This window comes from Mustela nigripes, chromosome 6 (genome assembly GCF_022355385.1).
Source record: "Mustela nigripes isolate SB6536 chromosome 6, MUSNIG.SB6536, whole genome shotgun sequence".
In the NCBI taxonomy this organism is placed as follows: domain Eukaryota; kingdom Metazoa; phylum Chordata; class Mammalia; order Carnivora; family Mustelidae; genus Mustela; species Mustela nigripes.
Window position 1 is genome coordinate 33,851,758 of NC_081562.1, and position 25,158 is coordinate 33,876,915.

The 25,158-nt window shown below is 34.6% G+C and overlaps 1 protein-coding gene across 1 annotated transcript in view; it reads right to left on the reverse strand.

The window, feature by feature from the left end:
- Positions 1 to 25,158, reverse strand: part of LRRIQ1 (leucine rich repeats and IQ motif containing 1) — a 198,602-nt gene that overhangs the window by 70,825 nt on the left and 102,619 nt on the right. The window contains 1 exon segment of the mRNA XM_059404457.1: positions 19,418 to 19,519. Coding sequence (XP_059260440.1) covers positions 19,418 to 19,519 — 102 coding nt within the window.

Sequence of the window (25,158 nt, forward strand, 5' to 3'; positions counted from 1 at the left end):
AACGCCCCTCAAAATCAATAAGAATAGGCCCACACCCCGTCACCTAATAGTAAAATTTACTTTCATTTTTGAAGATAAAAGTTTTGCTGGGTATAGACCTTCATGGTGGAACTTACTTTCTTTCAGTACTTTTAGGATATCATTACACTTGTATTAGTCAGCCTGGGCTGCCATAACAAAATACCACAGACTAGATGCTTAAACAACAGAAATTTATTTTCTCACAATTTTGGAGGCTAGAAGTCTGAGAACAAAGTGCCAACCTGTTTAATCTCTCAGATGTCTTTCCTTGGCTTGTAGATGGCCCCCTTTTCACTGCATCTGCACTTACCCTTTTCTCTGTGAGCATACACTCTTGATGTCTCTTCCTCTTTTGATAAGTATACCAGTCCTACTAGATTAGGGACCCACTCACCTGACCTCATTTAACCTTAATTATCTCCTTAAAAACCGTATCTCCAAATATAATCAGAGGTTTAGGTCTTTCAACCCCTGAATTTTGGGAGGGGCACCACACAATTGTGGGGCACAACAACAATTGTCTTCTGGGTTTCATTGTTTCTATTTAGAAACCAGCTTAATTATTCATTATGATTGCTCCTTTGAATGATAATAAATATTTTTCTCTGGCTCCTTAAAGAAATGTTCTCCCCCCCATTTTTTTTCAGCAATTTTACTATGATGTGCTGTAGTGTGGTTTTCTTTGTATGTATATATGTTCTGAGGTTCATGGAGTTTCTTAAATCCACAACTTGAAGTTTTCCATCACTTTCAGTAAATTCTCAACCATTAACTTTTCAGATATTACTTCTACACCATTATCTCTCACCATGGCTTCTTGGACTGTAAGTACACATGTATGAGACATTTTTGATGTATTTCACATGTCTCTTCTCTTTTCTCTATAAATCATTCTCTTTCATTTCATGCTTCTATTCAGATATTTCTATTAGAGCTATTTTCCCATCTAGCAGCTCTCTTCTTAGTTTTTATTAATCTGTAGTTCAATCTAATTAGTAAGTTCTTAATTTCAGTTGTTGTGATTTTAAGTTATAGACTTTCCTCTTGAATATTTTTATAGGCTTAATATCTATTGAAATTCTCAATTTCTTCCATATCCCTAACGTTATTATGTACATTTCTTTAAAAATCTCCATTATCTGAAATCTTGTTGGCTCTATTTTTGTCTATTATTACTTAATTATGATATCTCATATCCTTCCATACCTATTTTTTTATACCTATTTTTTTAATTGTGTGTCAAATATTGCATAGGAAGAAATGTAGAGATAAATTGAAGTGTGGGTTGATGTTATCTATTTTTGGAGATGGCTTATGTTTGTTTCTGGCAAGAGGCTAGTAGAAAGTCTATTTGCAATTTACCTATACTGATGACATTATCAAAAGCTTTGCTCAGCTTCTCAGCTCTATGTAGTTCTTCCTTGACTTACAATTCTTTACTTCCTCGTTAGTTCTCCAATGACTTCAATTAGATTCTTTAAAAATAATTTTTCTAGCTTTTTAAGTTATTCTCTTCAGGAGGATTGGTTTGGATTGCATAGTTTCCTATTAGTAGAAGTGGAAGTCCTCTTGTATTTTTTGAATGGAAAATACTAACATCTCATAGCCTACATATCATGATTCATTTCAAAGAACTCTACAAGCTCTTTGAGAACTTCCTTCCTATTTTTTTTATTTACTTGAAGATTTTATCTATTTATTTATTTTAGATAGATAGAACAGGAATGCTTGCAAGCAGAATGGGGGAGGGAGGGAGTGACAAGCAGACTCCCTGCAGAGACCAAACAGGACCTGGGGCTTTATCTCACAACCCTGAGATCATGCCCTGAACAGAAATTAAGAGTCCAAGGCCTAACCAACTGAGCCAACCAGGCACCTCTCCCATTTTTTAATTATATATGCAATATCTATATATCTATCTATTTATTTATCTATATAGTGCGGCAAATATTGCATTGGAAGAAAAGTAGAAATCATTTGAGATATATAAATATATATAGATAGATAGATAGATAGAATATATATACACACACATGAAACATATATAAGTTGTATACATACATGTAAATGATATATACATTAGATATGTGTGTCTATACACACACACACACACACACACACACACACACACACCAACCAACACAGACACTGTAGAATATAGAATAAATATTCTCTTTTGGCTGAATTTGGGGGGAAGCAGAAAAAAGAAACCATTCATAACTAATTGAATAAAGAAGAATTTAATCAGCTTCTCTCTGACCCTGGATGACTACTTCCTGAATCCACCTTATCCATAAGGTAATTATGGTAATTTTAAAAAATTTAATAATTTTTTTAAATTACATAATTTTTAAGTTTTTACAGTTTGTTTCATGCTTTACTGGACTGAATTCCTAATCAGATTTTTTTCCATAGAAATTAAAATAATTCTGAACCTTATATTTAAAAAATAGCATGATAGTATCTAGAATACATTTAGGGAGTTTTAATTATAAGCATGTCACATACACATATTTTCTTTTTTATTGAAATATTTATTGACTACCAAATATATACTTGGCTCTATTCTAAGTCCTGAGGATAAAACTATGAAATGTCTGCCTGACATAGTTCTCCCTTCATGGAAATTACATTCTATTAGTGGAAAAAAACAACTTATAAGTAACTTTTTTTCAAAGATTTTATTTATTTATTTGAGATTAGGGGGAGAGGGAGAAACAGACTCCCACTAAGCAGAGAGCCTGATGCAGGGCTTGATCCTGGGACTGTGAGATCATGACCTGAACCAAAGGTAGATGCTTAACCAAGTGAGCTACCCAGGTACACTATATGTAACAGTTTAAATTAATAAATAGGACAATAGCATATAAATGCCGTAAATGGAGCAGGTGCTGTGTGAGAGAGTAACTGGGTAGAGAGGAAAAGGCTACTTGGGCAGCGTTGTAAGAGAAAGCTCCCTTATGGGAGTGGAAACATAAACTAAACAATGAGAGAGTCATTTGTGCAAAGTGTGGAGGGCAGAGTTTCCAGGCAAAACAATGAAATACAAAAGCTTCAAAGTAAAAAGTTTCTTATCATATTTGAGGAACTGAATAAGGGTCTGACATTTACAGTCAGGTGGGCCATGATATGGAAGATAGCTTTTGTTCTAAGAGCAATGAGAGGTCATGGAAAGATTTCAGAATCTTAGTTATATAAAAAGGGACCATATTAAATTTTTTAAAAGGAGGTTAAATTGATCTACAATTATCTCCAAGTTGGGCCTCCCACCTACTTTTCGATTTTATTTTATTGCTTTTGACTTTCCCCAAATCCTCTTCTATTATAGTCATCTTAAGAATTTTTTTTTAAAAAGTTCATACAAGGGGCGCCTGGGTGGCTCAGTGGATTAAAGCCTCTGCCTCCAGCTCAGGTCATGATCTCAGGGTCCTGGGATCGAGCCCCACATCGGGCTCTCCACTCAGCAGGGAGCCTGCTTCCCCCTCTCTCTCTGCCTGCCTCTCTGCCTACTTGTGATCTATCTCTGTCAAATAAATAAATAATATCTTTTTTTAAAAAAGTTCATACAAAAATTAGACAAGATGTTTCTAGATAATCTTTATTTGTAAGTGCAGAAAGATTTTCACTTTTCTAATAAGAATAAAGTTATAAAGTTTTATATATTCCTACCTCAAAATGTTGTTGTGAGGATTTCATTACTTGTTATAGACAAAGCACATAGAATAATGCCTCATATAAGCAGTAAGTGATAAGCAAAAGTAAAGAGGCTATTATATCATATTACATTTTACGATGTAGATAAAATTTTATTCAGGGTACTGTGGGAACACAAAGAGTGGTGTTCCAAGCTGAAATCAAAAAAAAAATTTCTTAAAAGATTAATGTTTGAAACCCACTGCAAATATCATTCTCAATGGAAAAAACAGAGCTTTTCCGCTAAGGTCAGGAACACAGCAGGGCTGTCCATTATCACCACTGCTATTCAACATAGTACTAGAAGTCCTAGTCTCAGCAATCAGACAACAAAAAGAAATTAAAGGCATCCAAATCAGCAAAGAAGAAGTCAAACTATCACTATGGCAGATGATATGATACTATATGTGGAAAACCCAAAAGACTCCACTCCAAAACTGCTATAACTTGTATAGGAATTCAGTGAAGTGTCAGGATATAAAATCAATGCACAGAAATAAGTTGCATTTCTTTACACCAACAACAAGACAGAAGAAAGAGAAATTAAGGAGTCAATCCCATTTATAATCGCACCCAAAACTATAAGATACCTAGGAATAAACCTAACCAAAGAGGCAAAGAATCTATACTCAGAAAACTATAAAGTACTCATGAAAGAAATTGAGGAAGACACAAAGAAATGAAAAAATGTTCCATGCTCATGGATTAGAAGAACAAATATTGTGAAAATGTCTATGCTACCTAAAGCAATCTACACATTTAATGCAATCCCTATCAAAATACCATCAACTTTTCCCAAAAAAATGGAACAAATAATCCTAAAATTTATATGGAACCAGAAAAGACCTCAAATAGCCAAAGGAATATTGAAAAAGAAAGCCAAAGGTGGCGGCATCACAATTCCGGACTTCAAGCTCTATTACAAAGCTGCCATCATCAAGACAGTATGGTACTGGCACAAAAACAGCCACATACATCAATGGAACAGAATAGAGAGCCCAGAAATAGACCCTCAACTCTATGGTCAACTAATCTTCAACAAAGCAGGAAAGAACATCCAATAGAAAAAAGACAGCCTCTTCAACAAATGGTGTTAGAAAAATTAGACAGCCACATGCAGAAAAATGAAATTGGACCATTTCCTTACATCACACATGAAAATAGACTCAAAGTGGATGAAGGACCTCAATGTGAGAAAAGAATCCATCAAAATCCTTGAGGAGAACACAGGCAGCGACCTCTTCGACTTCAGCTACAGCAACTTCCTCCTAGGAACACCGCCAAAGGCAAGGGAAACAAGGGCAAAAATGAACTGTTGGGACTTCATCAAGATGAAAAGCTTTTGCACAGCAAAGGAAACAGTTAACAAAACGAAAAGACAATTGACAGAATGGGAGAAGATATTTGCAAACAACATATCAGATAAAGGGCTAATATCCAAAATCTGTAAAGAGCTTAGCAAACTCAACACCCAAAAAACAAATAATCCAATCAAGAAATGGATAGAGGACATGAACAGACATTTCTGCAAAGAAGACACCCAGATGGCCAACAGACACATGAGAAAGTGTTCCACATCACTCGGCATCAGGGAAATACAAATCAAAACCACAATGAGATATCACCTCACACCAGTCAGAATGGCTAAAATTAACAAGTCAGGAAATGACAGATGCTGACGAGGATGCGGAGAAAGGGGAACCCTCCTACACTGTTGGTGGGAATGCAAGCTGGTGCCACCACTCTGGAAAACAGCATGGAGGTTCCTCAAAAAGTTGAAAATAGAGCTACCTTACGACCCAGTAATTGCACTACTAGTATTTACCCTCAGGATACAAATGTAGTGATCCGAAGGGGCACGTGCACCCACACACAGGAATACTATGCAGCCATCAAAAGAAATTAAATCTTGCCTTTTGCAACAACGTGGATGGAACTAGAGGGTATTATGTTTGGCGAAATAAGTCAATTGGAGAAAGACAACTATCATATGATTTCCCTGATATGAGGAAGTGGAGATGCAACGTGGGGGTTTGGGGGGTAGGAAGGGAGGGAGACAAACCATAAGAGACTTTTAATCTCACAAAACAAACTGAGGGCTGCCGGGGGGAGGTGGGTAAGGAGAGGGTGGTGGGGTTATGGACATTGGGGAGGGTATGTGCTATGGTGAGTGCTGTGAAGTGTGTAAACCTGGCGATTCACAGACCTGTACCCCTGGGGCTAATAATACATTATATGCTAATTTAAAAAGAAAGAAAGAAAGAAATGTAAAATGCTTAAGAACCACTGATTGGTCATATTTGAGCATCACTAATACATGCTATTAACGTGAAAAAAAAGATTAATGTTTGAGATGATAAGAATTAGCCAAGTGAAGAGATTTCCTGCAATGCACAGGACAGTGAATTTAGCTCATCAAAGGAAGCAGCACATTCAAGGATATTATTATAAGCATCCTTCAGTTCCATCTATATTTGAAGCTATTTAAAGGTCCTTTATGTTTTTATTCATCAAAAAAGTTTATAAAGCATCAATTATGCATATCCTAAGGGCCATGAGCTTAAAATTTAGTAGGAAAATAGTAATTCAAAGAATAGTCATTGTTGCAAACTGAGATATTCATAGACAGATCAGATTTTAATGAATATTCATACCCTTGTCTACTTTGACTAATACTGAGTCTTGCTTAGTAGAAATAAGATTGTAAGCATCTCTTCTTTAGAGCATGACTTTCAGGTATTCTTTGGTTGCTTGCATTTATTCCACCATTCTTAATGTTTAATCACATTGGCACTTTTAGTAAGTACTCTATACAGGGTTGGAAATACAAGACCTACTTTTAAACAATCTACATCATGTGACTCTGTGCCCTAAGCTGGTATTAAAAGGAAAAAAGCTGGAGAAGAAAATGCTTGTAATCATACAATAAAAAATACCACAAAGGAAGATGAATTAGAAATGCTCTGAAGTAAAATTATAGAAGTTAAAGGCTTTTAATGTCTTCAATGCTCAAAAATTTAATACAAAAATATTTTAACATCTATGATGTAAAAGGACATATGGTATGTGTAAATCTTCAGTTTTATAAGAGGAGAAATAGAAAGCATGCCAGTGATGACAGCATCAGACGGGGAATTAAGAAAACCTGACATTAAAATCAAGTAAAATGTCCCAGGGAATGGAGGACCTAAGACAAAATTTGCCTTTCTGAGAAGGTTGTTGGTCCAGATCTAATTCTTTTCCTGACTTGTGTAGCTTCTTTCCTTGGCTAAAGCCCAAGTCTGAATTTGGCATTGGTTTAAAAGTAGCAAATTTTAAAATTTCAGCAGAATAGGGAAAGAAATCATTTAATTTATGTATAAATAAGAAGAGTAAATGAAGCAAAAATATAGGTTTATTTTGGGGCTATTTGGAAATGTCCTCATCCATCTGAAAATTAAAATGGGTGATTAAAAGTATGATCACCCTTAGAGCCTAATAGATTTGATCCTTAACAATGCTGGGTTATCATAATAACATTAAAATAATATTAGGTAAGACAGGAGCTAATTATAAGGCACAAATCAGATATATATCACCATGTTGGTACTAAACTGTTTCTTAATTTATATTAATACGAGCTATGAGAAACCACTAAAGAACAAAATTGATTATTTGTTTCCCAGAGTTTTACCTAATTTAATAGTCTTTATTTTTTTCCTAAATATTTTGATTCTAAGTTTGTATATACATTTTAGAGTTATCCAAGAACCTTCGCCCTTCAGTGTCTGCATCTTATTTGATTTTCTCTAGCACTGTTTTGATAAAGAGATTATCTCCATTCCCTTCCAGCCACTTACTCTCTGTATGACCTTGGGCAAATCACTTCTCAAACTCTAAAAGCCAGTTTCCTCATATTGACAGTTTTAATACATTCTTCAGAGTTTTTGAGAAGATTGAGTCAGAGAATTTAAGTAAAACTCTTAGTTCAGTCCTTGGCAAGAAATACAACCCTACCAATCGCAAACAAGACAAAAAAAAAAAAAAACAATAAAGTTATACTTTTAAAATAACTGTTCCCTTTGATTACAAGTTTTGAGCATTTACCTATGTATTTATACTGTGGATTCAAACATTTCACAAGTAGGAACTCATGTAATAATCTCCAACAACCAGGTACTATTAGTATCCAATTTTACGTGTGAAAAACAATTCTAAACAGGGAAGTTAAATGATGTCCGCAAGGCCAGAAACCAATAAATGGTGGAACCAAGATTCAGACTGTGTTAGACTAACTCGGGAATCTAGACTTACATCTATTAAGCTAGGCTTCTTTTTATATCAGTGATAGCTATAGAAGAGTGATGTCAGGTTCTAAATTGAGCATTTTAACATAGAAAAGGAAACTTGTTGGGATATTTTTAAGGTAATAATCAGGAACGTGTTTCAAATTCTAAGGTAGGATCAGATATTGAAACCTAACTAGAGATTATGGGTCATACAGAGTAAACCAAAACAGTTATCCAACATTTAATAAATTATAAATAAACAAATAAATCAAGTAAATCAATGCTGAATCTGTAAAACCCTCAGGCTCTTACTCATGTCTCACAGGAATAACTGACTGATACCTAACACCCAGCACATGCATGATGTTACCTGGGGAACAGGTGTTGTCAAAGGTTCCCCAGACTTCATTAGGCTAAAGCTCTAAATTTGGCAGCTAGACAAAAATGGTCAATATTTCATGAATGTTGTAAAATATTCAAGATTATTTGTATAGTTTAGAGTTTAAATAAGACCAACTAATAAAAATCTTTAGTAAGCTTTATGTCTTCTTCATAAATAATCATAAATTATATAATTTAAGTAATTAAACAGAAAAACATGGACAAAAATATAGTATTAATTAATATCACCTAAGATTATTAACAAGGATAGAATTACAATTAAGATGGAAATGATTAATCTGTTGAATTAAACTTAAAAAATATATTCACAGAGCTAGAAAAAAGAATCCTAAAATGTGTATGGCACCACAAACCTGGCTTGCCTCCAGGTTCCCAAAGGAGCTAAGGGTGGACTGCTCTGAAAATATGTTAGATCCATCTGGTGTACTGGATTTAAAGTCACTGTTTTCTGTTGCTTTCTCTGTTTGGATCATCTGTTGATTGGTGTGAGAGTTGAGAAATCGAAGAACAAGAGTTACACTATGCGTAGAGAAGTTGTTGAAAATATCCCTGAAAGCCATCACTGAAAACCATCATTAACATATAAGGATATGTTTCTGCTGAAGACAACAAGTTGAAGGAGTTTGCCCTTTTTTGCGAACTTAAATTACTGCCTTTGTGAATGTCATTATCAGTGGTAAATTTTCAAGTAATATGCTCTGTGATGGCATTCATCAGGTTGTCATTCATTTTGTGAAGTTAAAACTAATTGGCAATAAAAAAAAAATGCTGAATAGCCAAAACAATCTTGGAAAAGAAAGTTAAAGCTGAAGGTATCACAATTCTGGACTTTGAGCTATATTACAAAGCTACACTCATCAAAATAGTATGGTACTGGCATGACAACAGAACAGACACATAGACCAATAGTAGAGAAAAGGAAACCTAGAAATGGACCCACAACTATACAGTCCACTAATCTTTGACAAAGCAGGACAGAATATCCAGTGGAAAAAAGACAGCCTCTTCAAAAACTGGGGTTGGGAAAACTGGACAGAAACACACAGAGAATGAAATTGGGCTACTTTTTCACACCATATAAAAAATAAATTCACAACGGATGAAAGACCTAAATGCAAGACAGGAAACCATCAAAATCCGAGAGGAGAACACAGACGTCTTTGACATTGGCCATAGCAACCTCTTACTTAACAAGTCTCTTGAAGCAAGGGAAACAAAAGCAAAAATAAACTACTGGGACTTCATCAAAATAAAAAGCTTCTGCACAGTGAAGGAAACAACCAACAAAACTTAAAAAACAACCTATGAATGGAAGAAGATATTTGCAAATGCATATCTGATAAAGGGTTAGTGCCCCAAATCTATATGGGGCACCTTGGTGGCCTTGAAGCGTCTGCCTTCAGCTCCAGTCATAATCCTGGAGCCTGGGATCCAGCACCAAGTGGAGCCCCACATGGACTCCTGGATCAGCAGGGAGTATGCTTCTCCCTCTCCATCTGCCCCTGCCCCCACTGGGCTCATGCCTATGCTTTCACTCTCTCACTTTCAAGTAACACCGTAAAAAAAAAAAAAAAATCTATAAAGAAACTTATCAAACAACACCTAAAAAATGAATAATCCGTTAAGAAATGGACAGAAGACATGAATCGATATTTTTTCCAAAGAAGACAAACAGTTGGCCAACAGACACACAAAAAGGTGCTCAACATCACTCATCATCAAGGAAATACAAATCAAAACCATGATGAGATACCACCTCACACCTGTCAGAATGACTAAAATTAATAACACAGGAAACAACAGATGTTGGTGAGGATGGGGAGAAAGGGGAATCCTTTTACACATCTGGTGGGATTCCAAACTGGTGCAGCCAGTGTGGAAAACAGTATGGAGATTCCTCAAATATTTAAAAATAGAACTACCCTATGACCCAGCAATTGCACTACTAGGTATTTATTCAAAGGGTACAAAAATATTGATTCGAAGGGACACATACACCCCAATGTCTATAGCAACATTATCAACAACAGCCAAGTTGTGGGAAGACCCCAAATGTCCATCAACTGATGAATGAATAAAGATGTGGTATATATACAACAGATTATTACTCCGTCATCAGAAAGAATGAATTCTTGCCAATTTGCAGCTAGGTGGATGCAGCTAGAGTATATTATGCTAAGCCAAACAAGTCAGTCAGAGAAAGACAAATAGCATATGATGTCACTCATATGTGGAATTTAAGAAACAAAACAGGTGAACATAGGGAAAGTGTGGGGGAAGAGAGGCAAGCAAACCATAAGAGATTTAACTAGAGAACAAACTGAGTGTTGCTGGAGGGAGGTGTGTGTGATGGGGTAAATGGGTGATGAGTATTAAGGCGGGCACTTGTGATGAGCACTGGGTATTACATTTAAGTGATGAATCACTAAATTCTACTCCTGAAACCAATATTATGCTATATGTTAACTAACTAAAAATTAAATAAAAACTTGAAACAAAATGAAAGGAGAATATTTTGTAAGGCATGGTCTGTTAAAAGGGGATAATTCTTAACCTTACATCATTTAATATAATTTGATATTTCATTAAGTATTCCTTAAATTTAAGTGCTTTTTTTTTTTTTTTTTTTTTTTGCCTACTAGAGGATGTCCACCATCCTTTTTGTTCTGCTGGGGACATTCAGAAAAAAGCAGCAATCATAAGTAAAGAATTTTAGTACTGTTTATAAGACAAATCATGGAAACTCCTATAGATAATATTGCAAAGTAGAGAAGAAAGGATTTTTAAGTTCAGCTTTTATTTTTTTAAGTTCAGCTTTTAAAAAATCAGATACTGTTATTATAAAATGGGAATAGAGAAAAATAGTCAAATAATACTATCATCTAATTTCAACAAAACAAAAGGGAATAATACTACATTGCTGGCATGCCTTTGTGCTGAGATACTGTGCCACATAGACTCATTCAGTGTATGATTATCATTCAGTCTAAACCTACAGTGAAGTTTAGTTCTGATCTCCCTCACTTTGGCGGGGGGTAGGGAAGATGTCCAGCTATTAATTTTACTTGAATTTTTTAAGGAAAAGTCCCTCCAATACTCTAAAATGAAATTGTGGTGATAGTTGTATAATTGCAAATATATTGAAATGGATTGTACTCTAAAATTATGTAAAATGTGCATTTTATATAATTGATATTGTATCTCAAAAGACCTCATTTTAAAATGTACCCTCTACTGGGAAACTCGAGTGAATCAAGCTACTAATGTGGAAGATGACTGTCCTTCTTGGCCAGTTAGGAAATGGTGTGAATCTAGAAGGCTTGTGAGCCACAGCAGAAGGTAAAGATACCATGGGATTCAACCACCTGGCCAGCAATGATCAAATAACCTTTGCCTCACTCTTACCTCTTCAAAAAAAAAAGACAGAAATAAACATACTGGTTGAAGAAAAAAAGTTCTTCTGTGTACAACTGTTTTTGCCAAGCCATTCCTTCAAAAACAACAACAACAAAAACAACAACCCTGAAAATAACTATCAGTCACTAGAATATCTGGTATACACATAATGACCATTAAGTGAAATTAATGAAATGCCAAATGTACTTGAGGTTTAAAAAAAAAAGTAAACTAAACACATTTCATATGGAGAAAAGTAAATAAAAAACATACAACTTCATATTAAGAAGTACAGATAGAAATGTTCCATGTTCTATCAGGCCACTTTCTTTCTATTGCTATTTGAACTATTCCTCATATATTTTATATTAGTACACAAATCTGTAAATAAACCATACATTCATATATACTATTCTAGATGATAACATGTCTTCACATTTCACAGAACAAGAGATAATGCAGTAGAATATGCTGGTAGATTTCTACCTTCTGATTCTGAGATGCATGCTAATTTACAGGGCAAAAAATGCCCATTATTTTTCTTACTAGGCACTGCCTTTCTAAAGTAAAAATGCTTTTTATTTAACAGGTAATAGCTGTGCAATTGTTTTTGATTTAGTAGATTTACTGTTCTTTCTTTTTTTTTTCATTTATTTTCAGCATAACAGTATCATTATTTTTTCACCACACCCAGTGCTCCATGCAATCCGTGCCCTCTATAATACCCACCACCTGGTACCCAGACCTCCCACCCCCCCGCCACTTCAAACCCCTCAGATTGTTTTTCAGAGTCCATAGTCCCTCATGATTCACCTCCCCTTCCAATTTACCCCAACCCCCCTTCTCTCTAACTCCCCATGTCCTCCATGCTGTTTGTTATGCTCCACAAATAAATGAAACCATATGATAATGGACTCCCTCTGCTTGACTTATTCCACTCAGCATAATCACTTCCAGTCTCGTCCATGTTGCTACAAAAGTTGGGTATTCGTCCTTTCTGATGAAGGCATAATACTCCATAGTGTATATGGACCACATCTTCCTTATCCATTCATCCGTTGAAGGTCATCTTTGGTCTTTCCACAGTTTGGCGACCGTGGCCATTGCTGCTATAAACATTGGGGTACAGATGGCCCTTCTTTTCATAACATCTGTATCTTTGGGGTAAATACCCAGGAGTGCAATTGCAGGGTCATAGGGAAGTTCTATTTTTAATTTCTTGAGGAATCTCCACACTGTTCTCCAAAGAGGCTGCACCAATTTGCATTCCCACCAACAGTGTAAGAGGGTTCCCCTTTCTCCACATCCTCTCCAACACATGTTGTTTCCCGTCTTGCTAATTTTGGCCATTCTAACTGGTGTAAGGTGATATCTCAATGTAGTTTTAATTTGAATCTCCCTGATGGCTAGTGATGATGAACATTTTTTCATGTGTCTGATAGCCATTTGTATGTCTTTATTGGAGAAGTATCTGTCCATATCTTCTGCCCATTTTTTTGATATGATTGTCTGTTTTGTGTGTGTTGAGTTTGAGGAGTTCATTATAGATCCTAGATATCAACCTTTTGTCTGTGCTGTTGTTTGCAAATATCTTCTCCCATTCCTCTTTGTTTTCTTGACTGTTTCCTTTGCTGTGGGAACATTCCTGAACTTCATCAAATCTATCTATGAAAGACCCACAGCAAATATCATCCTCAATGGGAAAAAGCTTGCAGCCTTTCCGTTGAGATCAGGAACACGACAAGGATGCTCACTCTCACCACTCTTGTTCAACATAGTATTAGAAGTCCTAGTAACAGCAATCAGACAACAAAGGGAAATAAAAGGTATCCAAATTGGTAATGAAGAAGTCAAACTCTCTCTCTTTGCAGACGACATGATTCTTTATATGGAAAACCCAAAAGACTCCACCCCCAAACTACTAGAACTCATACAGCAATTCAGCAACATGGCAGGATACAAAGTCAATGTACAGAAATCAGTGGCTTTCTTATACACTAACAATGAAAATACAGAAAGGGAAATTAGAGAATCGATTCCATTTACTATAGCACCAAGAACCATAAGATACCTGGGAATAAATCTAACCAAAGAGGTAAAGGATCTGTACTCAAGGAACTACACAACACTCATGAAAGAAATTGAAGACACAAAAAGATGGAAGGCCATTCCATGCTCTTGGATCGGAAGAATAAACATTGTTAAAATGTCTATACTGCCTAGAGCAATCTATACTTTTAATGCTATTCCGATCAAAATTCCACCGGTATTCTTCAAAGAGCTGGAGCAAATAATCCTAAAATTTGTATGGAATCAGAAGAGACCCCGAATCACTAAGGAAATGTTGAAAAGCAAAAATAAAACTGGGAGCATCACGTTACCTGATTTCAAGCTTTACTACAAAGCTGTGATCACCAAGATGATCACCAGCATGGTACTGGCATAAAAACAGACACATAGACCAGTGGAACAGAGTAGAGAGCCCAGATATGGACCCTCAACTCTATGGTCAAATAATCTTCGACAAAACAGGAAAAAATATACAGTGGAAAAAAGACAGTCTCTTCAATAAATGGTGCTGGGAAAACTGGGCAGCTATATGTAGAAGAATGAAACTCGACCATTCTCTTACACCGTACACAAAGATAAACTCAAAATGGATAAAAGACCTCAATGTGAGACAGGAATCCATCAGAATCCTAGAGGAGAACATAGGCAGTAATCTCTTCGATATCAGCCACAGCAACTTCTTTCAAGATATGTCTCCAAAGGCAAAGGAAATAAAAGTGAAGATGAACTTTTGGGACTTCGTCAAAATCAAAAGCTTCTTCACAGCAAAGGAAACAGTCAAGGGCAACCCATGGAATGGGAGAAGATATTTGCAAATGACTGTTCTTTCCTTCATAGTGAAATGATGAAATTAAAATTATAATAATTGTTTAAAACCCAAGCTATATCTTCTATTGAAAACACATTTTAATTGTATTAAAATACTAATTGACAAGTGTTTTTTTGAAATATTAGTTTTTGACACCTTTAATGTCCATCAAATTTTTAAAATGTTTTTCCAAGGAAAAATTTTAATATTAAAAAAGTAGAATGGTAGAACAAATCTCCATATACCATCATCTATTGATCCAACAGTTTCAATACTTTGCTACACTTGTTTTATTATCTTTTACATATATATTTATTGCTAATACTTTGAAGAAAATTCTAGACCCCATGTCTCTCACTGCTACATATTTAATAGGCATCTATAGAATTGTATAAACTTGGTGTTAATCAATTTTTTCTTTAGTTTGAGACATTACTGACTAGAAATGTTAAAGTGTCTACTTGTAACCATGCTATAATAATGCATGAATTTTAAGGTTTATTTAATAAGTACAGAAGACAAAATATTAAAAATTCCAAGTGGTCCACTTCAATTCAAATATATTTTTCTTATTAGAAATTATAATCCAAAAGTATAGATAAAATTATGGACATTTTAACATTAAAGAGAAAGCAATGGCAAACTTATGTCATGTTTATTTCTCTGATACATTTAAATATTTGTTTGATAATATAAGTCCATAATTCTTCCAAATGCTGAAATCAGAAATATAATCTTCTATTTGTTTTTTTTTTATTAACAAATAATGTATTGTTTTAGGGGTACAGGTCTGTGAATCATCAGTCTTACACAATTCACAGCACTCACCATGGCACATACCCTCCCCAATGTCCATCACCCAGCCACCCCAACCCTCTCATCCCCCTCCACTCCAGCAACCCTCAGCTGGTTTCCTGAGATTAAGAGTCTCTTATGGTTTGTCTCCCTCTCTGGTTTCATCCCGTTTCATTTTTTCCTCTCTTCCCCCATGATCCTGATCCTCTGCTTTGATTCTCAAATTCCACATATCAGCAAGATCATGTGAAAATTTTCTTTCTCTGATTGACTTATTTCGCTTAGCATAATATCCTCTATATTGTAAAAGGCAATAGTTCATTTTCTGATGGCTGAATAATATTCTATTGTATATGTATACACCATATCTTCTTTATCCATACTTCTGTCAATGGACATCTGGGCTCTTTCCATAATTTGGCTATTGTGGACAATGCTGCTATAAAAATTGGGGTGCACCCACTTAAGCATGATACGCTCTAGTTCCATCCATGCTTAAGTGGGTAGAAGAATAAATGAAACAAGATGGGATTGGGAGGGAGACAAACCATAAGTGACTCTTAATCTCACAAAACAAACTGAGGGTTGCCGGGGGGAGGGGGTTTGGGAGAAGGGGGTGGGATTATGGACATTGGGGAGGGTATGTGATTTGGTGAGTGCTGTGAAGTGTGTAAACCTGGTGATTCACAGACCTGTACCCCTGGGGATAAAAATATATGTTTATAAAAAATAAAAAATTAAAATAAAAAAAAAATTGGGGTGCACATGTCCCTTTGGACCACTACATTTGTATCTTTGGATATAATACCCAGTAGTGCAATTGCTGAGTCATAGGGTAGCTCTATTTTCAACCTTTTGAGGAAGCCCCGTATCTATAGGGGCTGCACCAGCTTGCATTCCCACCAACAGCATAGGAGGGTTCCCCTTTCTTCTCATCCTCGCCAACATCTGTTGTTTCCTGACTGGTTAATTTTAGCCATTTTGACTGGTGTGATGTGGTACCTCATTGTGGTTTTGTTTGTATTTCCGTGATGCCGAGTGATGTTGAGCACTTTTTCATACGTCTGTTGGCCTTGGATGTCTTCTTTGCAGAAATGTCTGTTCATGCCTTGGGCCAGTTCTTGATTGGATTATTTGTTCTTTGGGTCTTGAGTTTAACAAGTTCTTTACAGATTTTTGGACACTAGCCTTTTATCTGATGTCATTTGCAAATATCTTCTCCCATTCTGTTGGTTGTCTTTTGGTTTTGTTGACTGTTTGCTTTGCTGTGCAAAAGCTTTTGATCTTCATCAAGTCCCAATAGTTCATTTTTGCCCTTGCTTCCCTTGCTTTGGCGATGTATCTAGGAAGAAGTTGCTGTGGCTAAGGTCAAAGGTCTGTTTTCATAGAATCGTATAAAATTGGTGTTCTGTTCAAGGATTTTGATGGATTTCTGTCTCACATTGAGGTCTTTCATCTATTTTGAGTCTATTTTTCTGTGTGGTGTAAGGAAATGGTCCAGTTTCATTCTTCTGCATGTACTGTTTTCCAACATCATTTGTTGAAGAAACTGTCTTTTTGCCAGTGGACATTCTTTCCTGCTTTGTTGAAGATTAGTTGACCATAGAGTTGAGGGTCTATATCTGGGCTCTCTATTCTGTTCCATTGATCTATGTGGCTGTTTTTGTGCCAGTCCCATACCATCTTGATGATTACAGCTTTATAATAGAGGTTAAAGTCTGAAATTGTGATACCAGCAGCATTGCTTTTCTTTTTCAATATTCCTCTGGCTATTTGGGGTCTTTTCTGGTTCCATATAAATTTTAGGATTATTTGTTCTATTTCTTTGGAAAAAGTTGATGGTGTTTTGATTGGGATTGCATTAAATGTGTAGATTGCTCTAGGTAGTATAGACATTTTCACAGTATTTGTTCTTCCAATCCATGAGTATGGAATGTTTTTCATTTCTTTGTGTCTTTCTCAATTTCTTTCATGAGTACTCTGTAGTTTTCTGAGTACAGATTCTTTGTCTCTTTGGTTAGATTTATTCCTAGATACCTTATGGTTTGGGGTGCCATTATAATGGGATCAAGTGTTTAATTTCTCTTCCTTCTATCTTGTTTTTGGTGTACAGAAATTCAACTTATTTTTGTGCATTGATTTTGTATCCTGATACTTCACTGAATTCTTGTATGAGTTCTAGAAGTTTTGGGGTGGAGTATTTTGGGTTTTCCACATAAAGTATCATATCATCTGCAAAGATGAGAGTTTGACTTCTTCTTTGCCAAATCAGATGCCTTTAATTTCTTTTTGTTGTCTGATTGCTGAGGCTATAACTTCTAGTACTATGTTGAATAGCAGTGGAGATAGTGGGCAGCACTGTCATGTTCCTGACCTTAGGGTAAAAGCCCTCATTTTTTCCGCATTGAGAATGATATTCACTATGGGTTTTCCATAGATGGATTTGATGATATTGATGTACAAGGCTATACTTTCTCAAATGCTTTTTCTGCATCTATTGAGAGTATCATATGGCTCTTTTCCTTTTTTTTTTTTTTTTTTATTTTTGTAGTGTATGACATGGATTTGCAGATATCGAGCCAACCTTGTAGCCCAGGAATAAATTCCACTTGATTGTGGTGAATAATCCCTTTAATGTACCATTGGATCCTATTAGCTAGTATTTTGGTGAGAATTTTTGCTTCTGTGTTCATCAGGGATATTGGTCTGTAATTCTCCTTTTTGTTGGGGTCTTCGGTTTTGTGATCAAGATAATTTGGGCCCCATAAAATGAGTTTGGAAGTTTTCCTTCCATTTCTATTTTTTGGAAAAGAAAAAGTATTAATTTTTCTTTAAATGTTTGGCAGAATTACTCTGGGAAGCCATCTGGCCCTGGGCTCTTGTTTGTTGGGAGATTTTTGACCACCGCTTCAATTTCCTTGCCGGTTATGAGTTTAATCTGCCCTTTTGATGTGTAAATCCTTTGACCCAAAAGTGAGTAGGACAAGCTTCAAATATAGTAAAGTATTTAAAATTCGAGTTTAATTTATAATATATAATGCAATTTGTATATATTGGCAGTGAAGTAAATATATTAGACTATCCTTTCCACCTGAGTTCACTTCTACTGATATAGGCTAGTCAGTATAAAATTTAAATACAATTAGTTATATGATGAAACAGCTTTATAAGACTTTCACATAAAAATGTAAGAAATTTAAAGTTATATAAGCACTGATACAAATACTAAACTACTATGTGAATGAATCAATACACTAAATTAGTATTTTAGCTCCAAGAACTGCATTTTGACTTTTATTAATTATATTTTATATATAATTTTTTATGTGTACTTTAGGACTATTGAGGATTTAAAAATTTTATTTTTTTTAAAGATTTTATTTATTTGACACAGAGAGAGAGATCACAAGTAGGCAGAAAGGCAGGCGGGAAGAGGGGGAGGCAGGCTCCCTGCTGAGCAGAGAACCCGATATGGGGCTTGATCCCAGGACCCTGAGACCATGACCTGAACCGAAGGTAGAAGCTTAACCCACTGAGCCACCTAGGCGCCCCCTCAAAATTTTATTTTAAATATAATTTTCCATCTTCATCTTTTAATCCTATAAATCTCCTTATTTTTTTACTTCTTTTGAGATTTTATTAATTTATTTATTTGTCAGAGAGAGAGCAAGATCATCAGGCAGAGTGGCAGGCAGAGGCAGAGGGAGAAGCAGACTCCACACTGAGCAAGAAGCCCGATGCAGGACTCAATCCCAGGACCCTGGGATCATGACCTGAGCCAAAGGCAGCTGATTAACTGATTGAGCCACCCAGGTATCCCTTACTTTTTTAAAGCCTTTTTTTTTAATCCCAGTTAGTTAAAATACAGTGTTACATTAGTTTCAGGTGTATAATATTGTGATTCAACAATTCCATACTCCATTTTCATCTAAAACCTTTCTACATATCTATGATTAAACCATACCTTCAAAGTAACCATCTCTTCTGGGTTGTGCCATCTTTGGTGATTTTGTAACAGAAACTTTATTTTCATTGTTTTTTAATAATGCTAGGCAAACCATGGGATCTAGACAAAAAGCAAGATAAGACAAAAGTTCAGCTATGGCTAAGTCCTTCTCTGAAATGGCTATAATTTTTTATGATACCTATTAGTAATAAAACATTCATATATTTTTGGTTATCTGATTAAGTACATAGCCAATACTTAATATAAAGCACAGAAATACTAGTAATGTGAAAAAATTATAATAAAATTTTCTAGTTATGGCATCATTTTTTATTTGAGGAATTGCTTTACTATTTATTATTATAGCTCCTTTCTTTAATTCTTAAATATATCTGCTGGAATAAAGAAAAATTTCCATAAATGCATAGTAGGTAAAAGGCATTATTACAGGAAAAATCATATACTCTATTTTTTTTCCTCTGCATTTGAGGAGCTGGGAAGAAGATGTAAGCAAGACAAATGATAAGACAAGAAATAGAAAAAAGATCATTTCACTAATTCTACAAATAAATTAATGGTTTCTCTTTTGCCTTAATATCTTATATAACAAAGAAGTTGTTCTATATACATTTTATAGCCAAGAACATTCTAAATCTATTAATTTTATGAAATTAATAGAATGATTGTAAACACAGAGCCCTATGATTTATTGGTAATGGGGGATTGGTGCAGTTGCAGTTTGTGTTTGTTGAAAAACTGTAAGAAAAGAAAATAGTGATGTAAGTAACAGGGGATAGAAGAAAAAGCAGAAAGTTATGCATTTAACGTAGGTTAACATGAAACCACTAGTTAAGGCAGCATACATTTTCTTAATATCTTACATTATCTTGCAAAAGGAGACTTTAAGAATCTTTGCTTAACTAGTATCTAATGCAATATATAATTGAATATGCTAAATGGAAAATTATAATTTAAATAGTATAAAGCCCAAATTATATATTTTAATTAAATTCTAAGGTAGTATATTTTTAGAATGTTAATTAGAAAAACAGAATAGTAGTCAAAAAGTTATTTTTCAAGCATGAGGATACCTAATATTTCCATTAGTCTAGCAACAATTTATCATTATTAAGCATGATTTACATGGTTCACAGAGATTATATTTCTCAAGATTAGGGAAAATATTTGTCAATATTTGGGCATACCTCATAATTATATGTGACCTAAGGTATTTTAAGAGTTGGGTAGTTCTATATGAATTCAACATGACATCAATAAAAATAACAAATAATTTAAAGATTTTTTTTTATTTATTCATTTGAGAGAGATACAGAGACAGAGAGAGCACAAGCAGGGGGGAGTGCAAGAGGGGGAGGGAGAAGCAGATTCCCCACTGAGCTTTCCTCATTATTATCAAGATTAGATAATATATATAAAATATTTAGGAGAGTTATCTAGCTTGATTCACACAAAAAGATAATTTTATTCATCAGGGGCACATAAAGAGTGCTACATTTTCAATATCCTTTCATTCTAAAACATTGTGATTACAACCTTAAATTTATTAAAACTTACAGCAATGCAAGTTGCAAAGGGATAATAATAAGAAGCAAGAAAAATAGTAATTCTAGATGGGGGAAAAACATCACTTGATTTTGATAGTCCCTGGAAATATCACTGTGAAATAAGATACTATGCTAACCCCCAAAAATATAGTCAAGTAGACATGTCAAGGGACAAGTTTATTGTAAAGAGTACAGCCTGTGGTATTTTTTTCTTACATTATAAAATCAGTTTTATACATTTAAATCTACTCCTTTGAGATCATCAATGCAAGGATGATGTTGCAGTTTTTAAAATCTTTTATGTCCCAGTATGGCTTTCTCAGTGTCTGGGAAATAGGTTTTAAATACATTTTTATAAAATATTTAAAAGAAACCCATAAGGAAGCTGAGTTTCTATTACACATATGACTCTGTACTTCATTATCTCATTTAAGTAACATAACCTATATAGGCATTAGAATATTCTTGAAATTATTTCATCCCCTATATAATCCCTTTTCAGTTTCTAGAGTCCTAATATTAGTTCATTGGTTGATATTCTTGTTAACTTCATACATTAAAACCTTATTATCCATTTTTGTATGTATAAGTACATACAAGTACAGTAGTGCTGTAAAATAAATTATAAGTCAAGGCTGGATGACTAGATGTACTTCATCATTTTATTTATTTATTTATTTATTTATTTATTTATTTATTTATAAATTTATATTTTTTAGGAGGGGGAGGGCCATAAAGGGAGGGACAGAGGGAATCTTAAGCAGGTTCCATGTCGTGTGGAGCCCTAAGCGGGGCTTAATCTCACAACCCTGAAATCACGACCTGAGCTGAAATCTGGAGTTGGACACTTAACCAACTGAGGCACCTAGGCATCCCATATTCCATTTTTCTAAGGAGTATTATTTACTAATTTAAATTTGTCTTCCCAAATAGAAACATAGACTTAAATGACTGCAATACACACACCCAGTCATACACGTACACACAATCAAAAGCATTTAGTGACTCTTATCTAATTTACTGCGGACTTAGTTAATAGTTATTTATTGATCATCTACCATATGCCAGGCATGGTATCTCTCAGGTTCTGGGAATTCAGTGGGGAATAAGGAGAGTCTTGGCCCTCCAGGATCTTACTATTTAAATCGACTTTATTATTGTTTTGTTGAGAGCACATATGATCAAAAATCTTATTAATTATTTTTGGAAATCACTGAAATAAACAAAATAAATCATCAACAAAGTTTATTTTGCCACAGTTTTGTCTATACTCTTCCCTTTTGATCCTTAACACTCATTCTTTAGTTATCCTATCATTTTGCAACCTGATCTCTTTGCTATAGCTCATGAAGTACTCAATTCATGTTAAAAAGTTAGCCTAACTTATTTTCTACTTGGCTTCATTCTGGACTATAACTCAATGTTAACATCACAGTCTCAAGCTATTTTCATCACTGAAATAAAATAAGCAAGTATTTATTAAATGCTTAATATGTATTGAGTGTTTTTAGATATTATAAACAGCTGCAAGATAATTCTTATCCCTAGTTGTGGTCCTACCTTTATAACTAAATTAACCTTGTTTGCTTCATCCTACTCTTTCTTCACTGTCTGAAATTTGAAATGTGACATGCATAAGCATGATAAATGTTGAAAAATCACATTATGTTTTTGTCCTTATATTCTTACCCCCTCAAACTTCTTATCATTGCTCTCTACCCAAACCCCTATACCCAGAATTCATCCTAAGGAGAGTTCCACATAAACCCCAAGCATCTATTCTCTTCCCCATTCTGTTCCTCTCCATTTTTCTACAGTTATGTTCACTACTTTTAGGTTATTGACTCATGTTTTCAATAAACCAGCAATGCTCTCCACTGCAGTTATAAACCTTAAACTTCCCTAGGTATCTGCTAAATTCTAACACAGATCACCAGGCTCTAAAATTATTTCTGTTCATGAGGCAACAGTAAAAACAAAAAGACAAATTAAAACCCCATAAAAACAAGACCAGTCATTACCTGTTTATGCTTATGTCCATCATATTTATTAAGTAATAACTTACTAGGGATAACAACAGTCAGAACACAAACTCAAACTGAATAAATATAACTCCCCACAATTTTAGATTTCATCCTATGGCTTCCAAACAATTCCTCTTCCCACTTCCTGTCCTCCTCCTGTTATTTTCTGTTTAAAGCAGATGGCCTCATTTATCCCAATAGAAGTCATCAATACTGAGTCTCCCCTGATGATTACCTATACCATATGTCTCCCTGGCCCCCTTCTTCTTCGCTAATCAGCAAACTCAGTCGTATTTTTCCTCTATCTGCAGCTTTCTTAAATAATTAACCCTCTGCCTTTGTCCTGTTTTCATTCTCCTCTTAAATCAAATATTGCTATGCGGACTCATACCCCTTGGCTAATAAATACATGTGTAAGATACAAACAGGAAGTATGTGTTTGCAACAAAGCAACTTGTGCTAAAGTCTTTCATGCTAGAAATCTGAATTAAAGCTTCCATGATATGTGCAATTATGCCCCACCCCCACAAGCCTTGTTAGACTGGAGATCTTAACTGATTCCATTTAATTAAGTTTTTATTCTCTGATGCTCCACCCTCCCTACCCCTTACCCCCAGAGATGGCTAGTCTCCAGCAGTTTTATGGACAATGTTGCCCTCTGGTGGCTTACGATTTTCAAGTTGGCAGGTTAGCCATACAAGATACAGATAGATCAATCGATCTATCTCCATGTATATTACTAGCAAATTTTTAAGGTTTAAGTATCTAAAATATTTTAATTTATTAGTAAGTAAAAGTTTAAAATTACGGCCATTATTTTAGGCAGATTTAAATAAGTTCACAGATTGAAATGTAAACAGGAAAGATACTAGAAAGTTCTTTTTCTGTAAGAAGAAAACCTGAAGTACATAGTCTTAAATGATTCATTCAGTCACAGATACAAAGTGACATAAGTGCTACATTATTAACCCAATAGAAGATTAAAGCATCATAATTGGAGAGGATCCTACTGATTTTCTTTATCATGACTTCATCCTTAACCTTACTTTGGATATTTCTATTCTGAATCTATGTTGTGAGGGGGCAGTAGAGAAAAAGAATGAGAAGAATTTAAAAGGTCATCATTAAGTTTGACATTTCAGATTCAAATTTTAAAGAAAAAAATTGCTTTTATTTTATCAATCTAATATTTTGATTAAACAAAAGTAAAACAAAAATGTAACAGAGACATAAAACCTCCCACAGAAGTAAGAATGCAATTTGGTTTACAATCATGTAATTAGAGTAATGATCCCTATAAAAAATTATACAGTTGCCATTCTGGATTTTTACCCAACAGATCACACATAATGACTATTGTCAAAATGTTAAATTTAAGATGTGGTTGTTAACTTGTATGTCTGCTTGTCCTTTTACATTTGTTACCCTACCATGCCACCTTGTGACAGATAAAAATGGGCTTAATTTTTGCCTGATGAAGATTATGTCTAATTTTTATCCATTAAAACAATGGTTTGGTTTTTATGTATGAGCATAAATTCTTTATTTAAATTTTTTGCTAAAATCTATTATTTATTGTGCTGATTTATTAAAAATGAGCTCAACAACAACGAAAATCCCTTAGTTATAAGAATTAGCAAGAAAGACCTATATATTTCCAGAGACAGAGTTTAACAAAATAAACTTTGCTTTAGCTTCATTATCAGAAACTATTACAAACATTGTAAATATCTTTAAAAAATAGCTATTGAACATAAATAAGTAATAATTATTTGTTGAACTTGGGCTGAATCAGTACTTAAGCCACTTCTGATATTTGAACTTCCCTCAGGAGTTTCAGAAACTATCATTCTCAAAACAGCTACTTATAGAATGTTTGTTGCACCCACTATTGTTAAGAGTTTGGAGTTACTATTTCCCTCCTTACTACTCCCTGAGATAGTACTCAGTTAACTGAGCTCTGATTAACTTAACAGGAGTTTACATCACAAAGGAAGTTGAATAGAGCACATATTCACATTTTCTTTAAAAATGCTTAAAATTTCACTCTCTCAAACCTGACATATGCAATGAAAAATACTACATTATCTCAAAAAGATAAGAGGTGTCACTAATATAACACTAAAAAAGGAAAGTTGAACATTTGTGAATATAAAAATAAATAATCAGG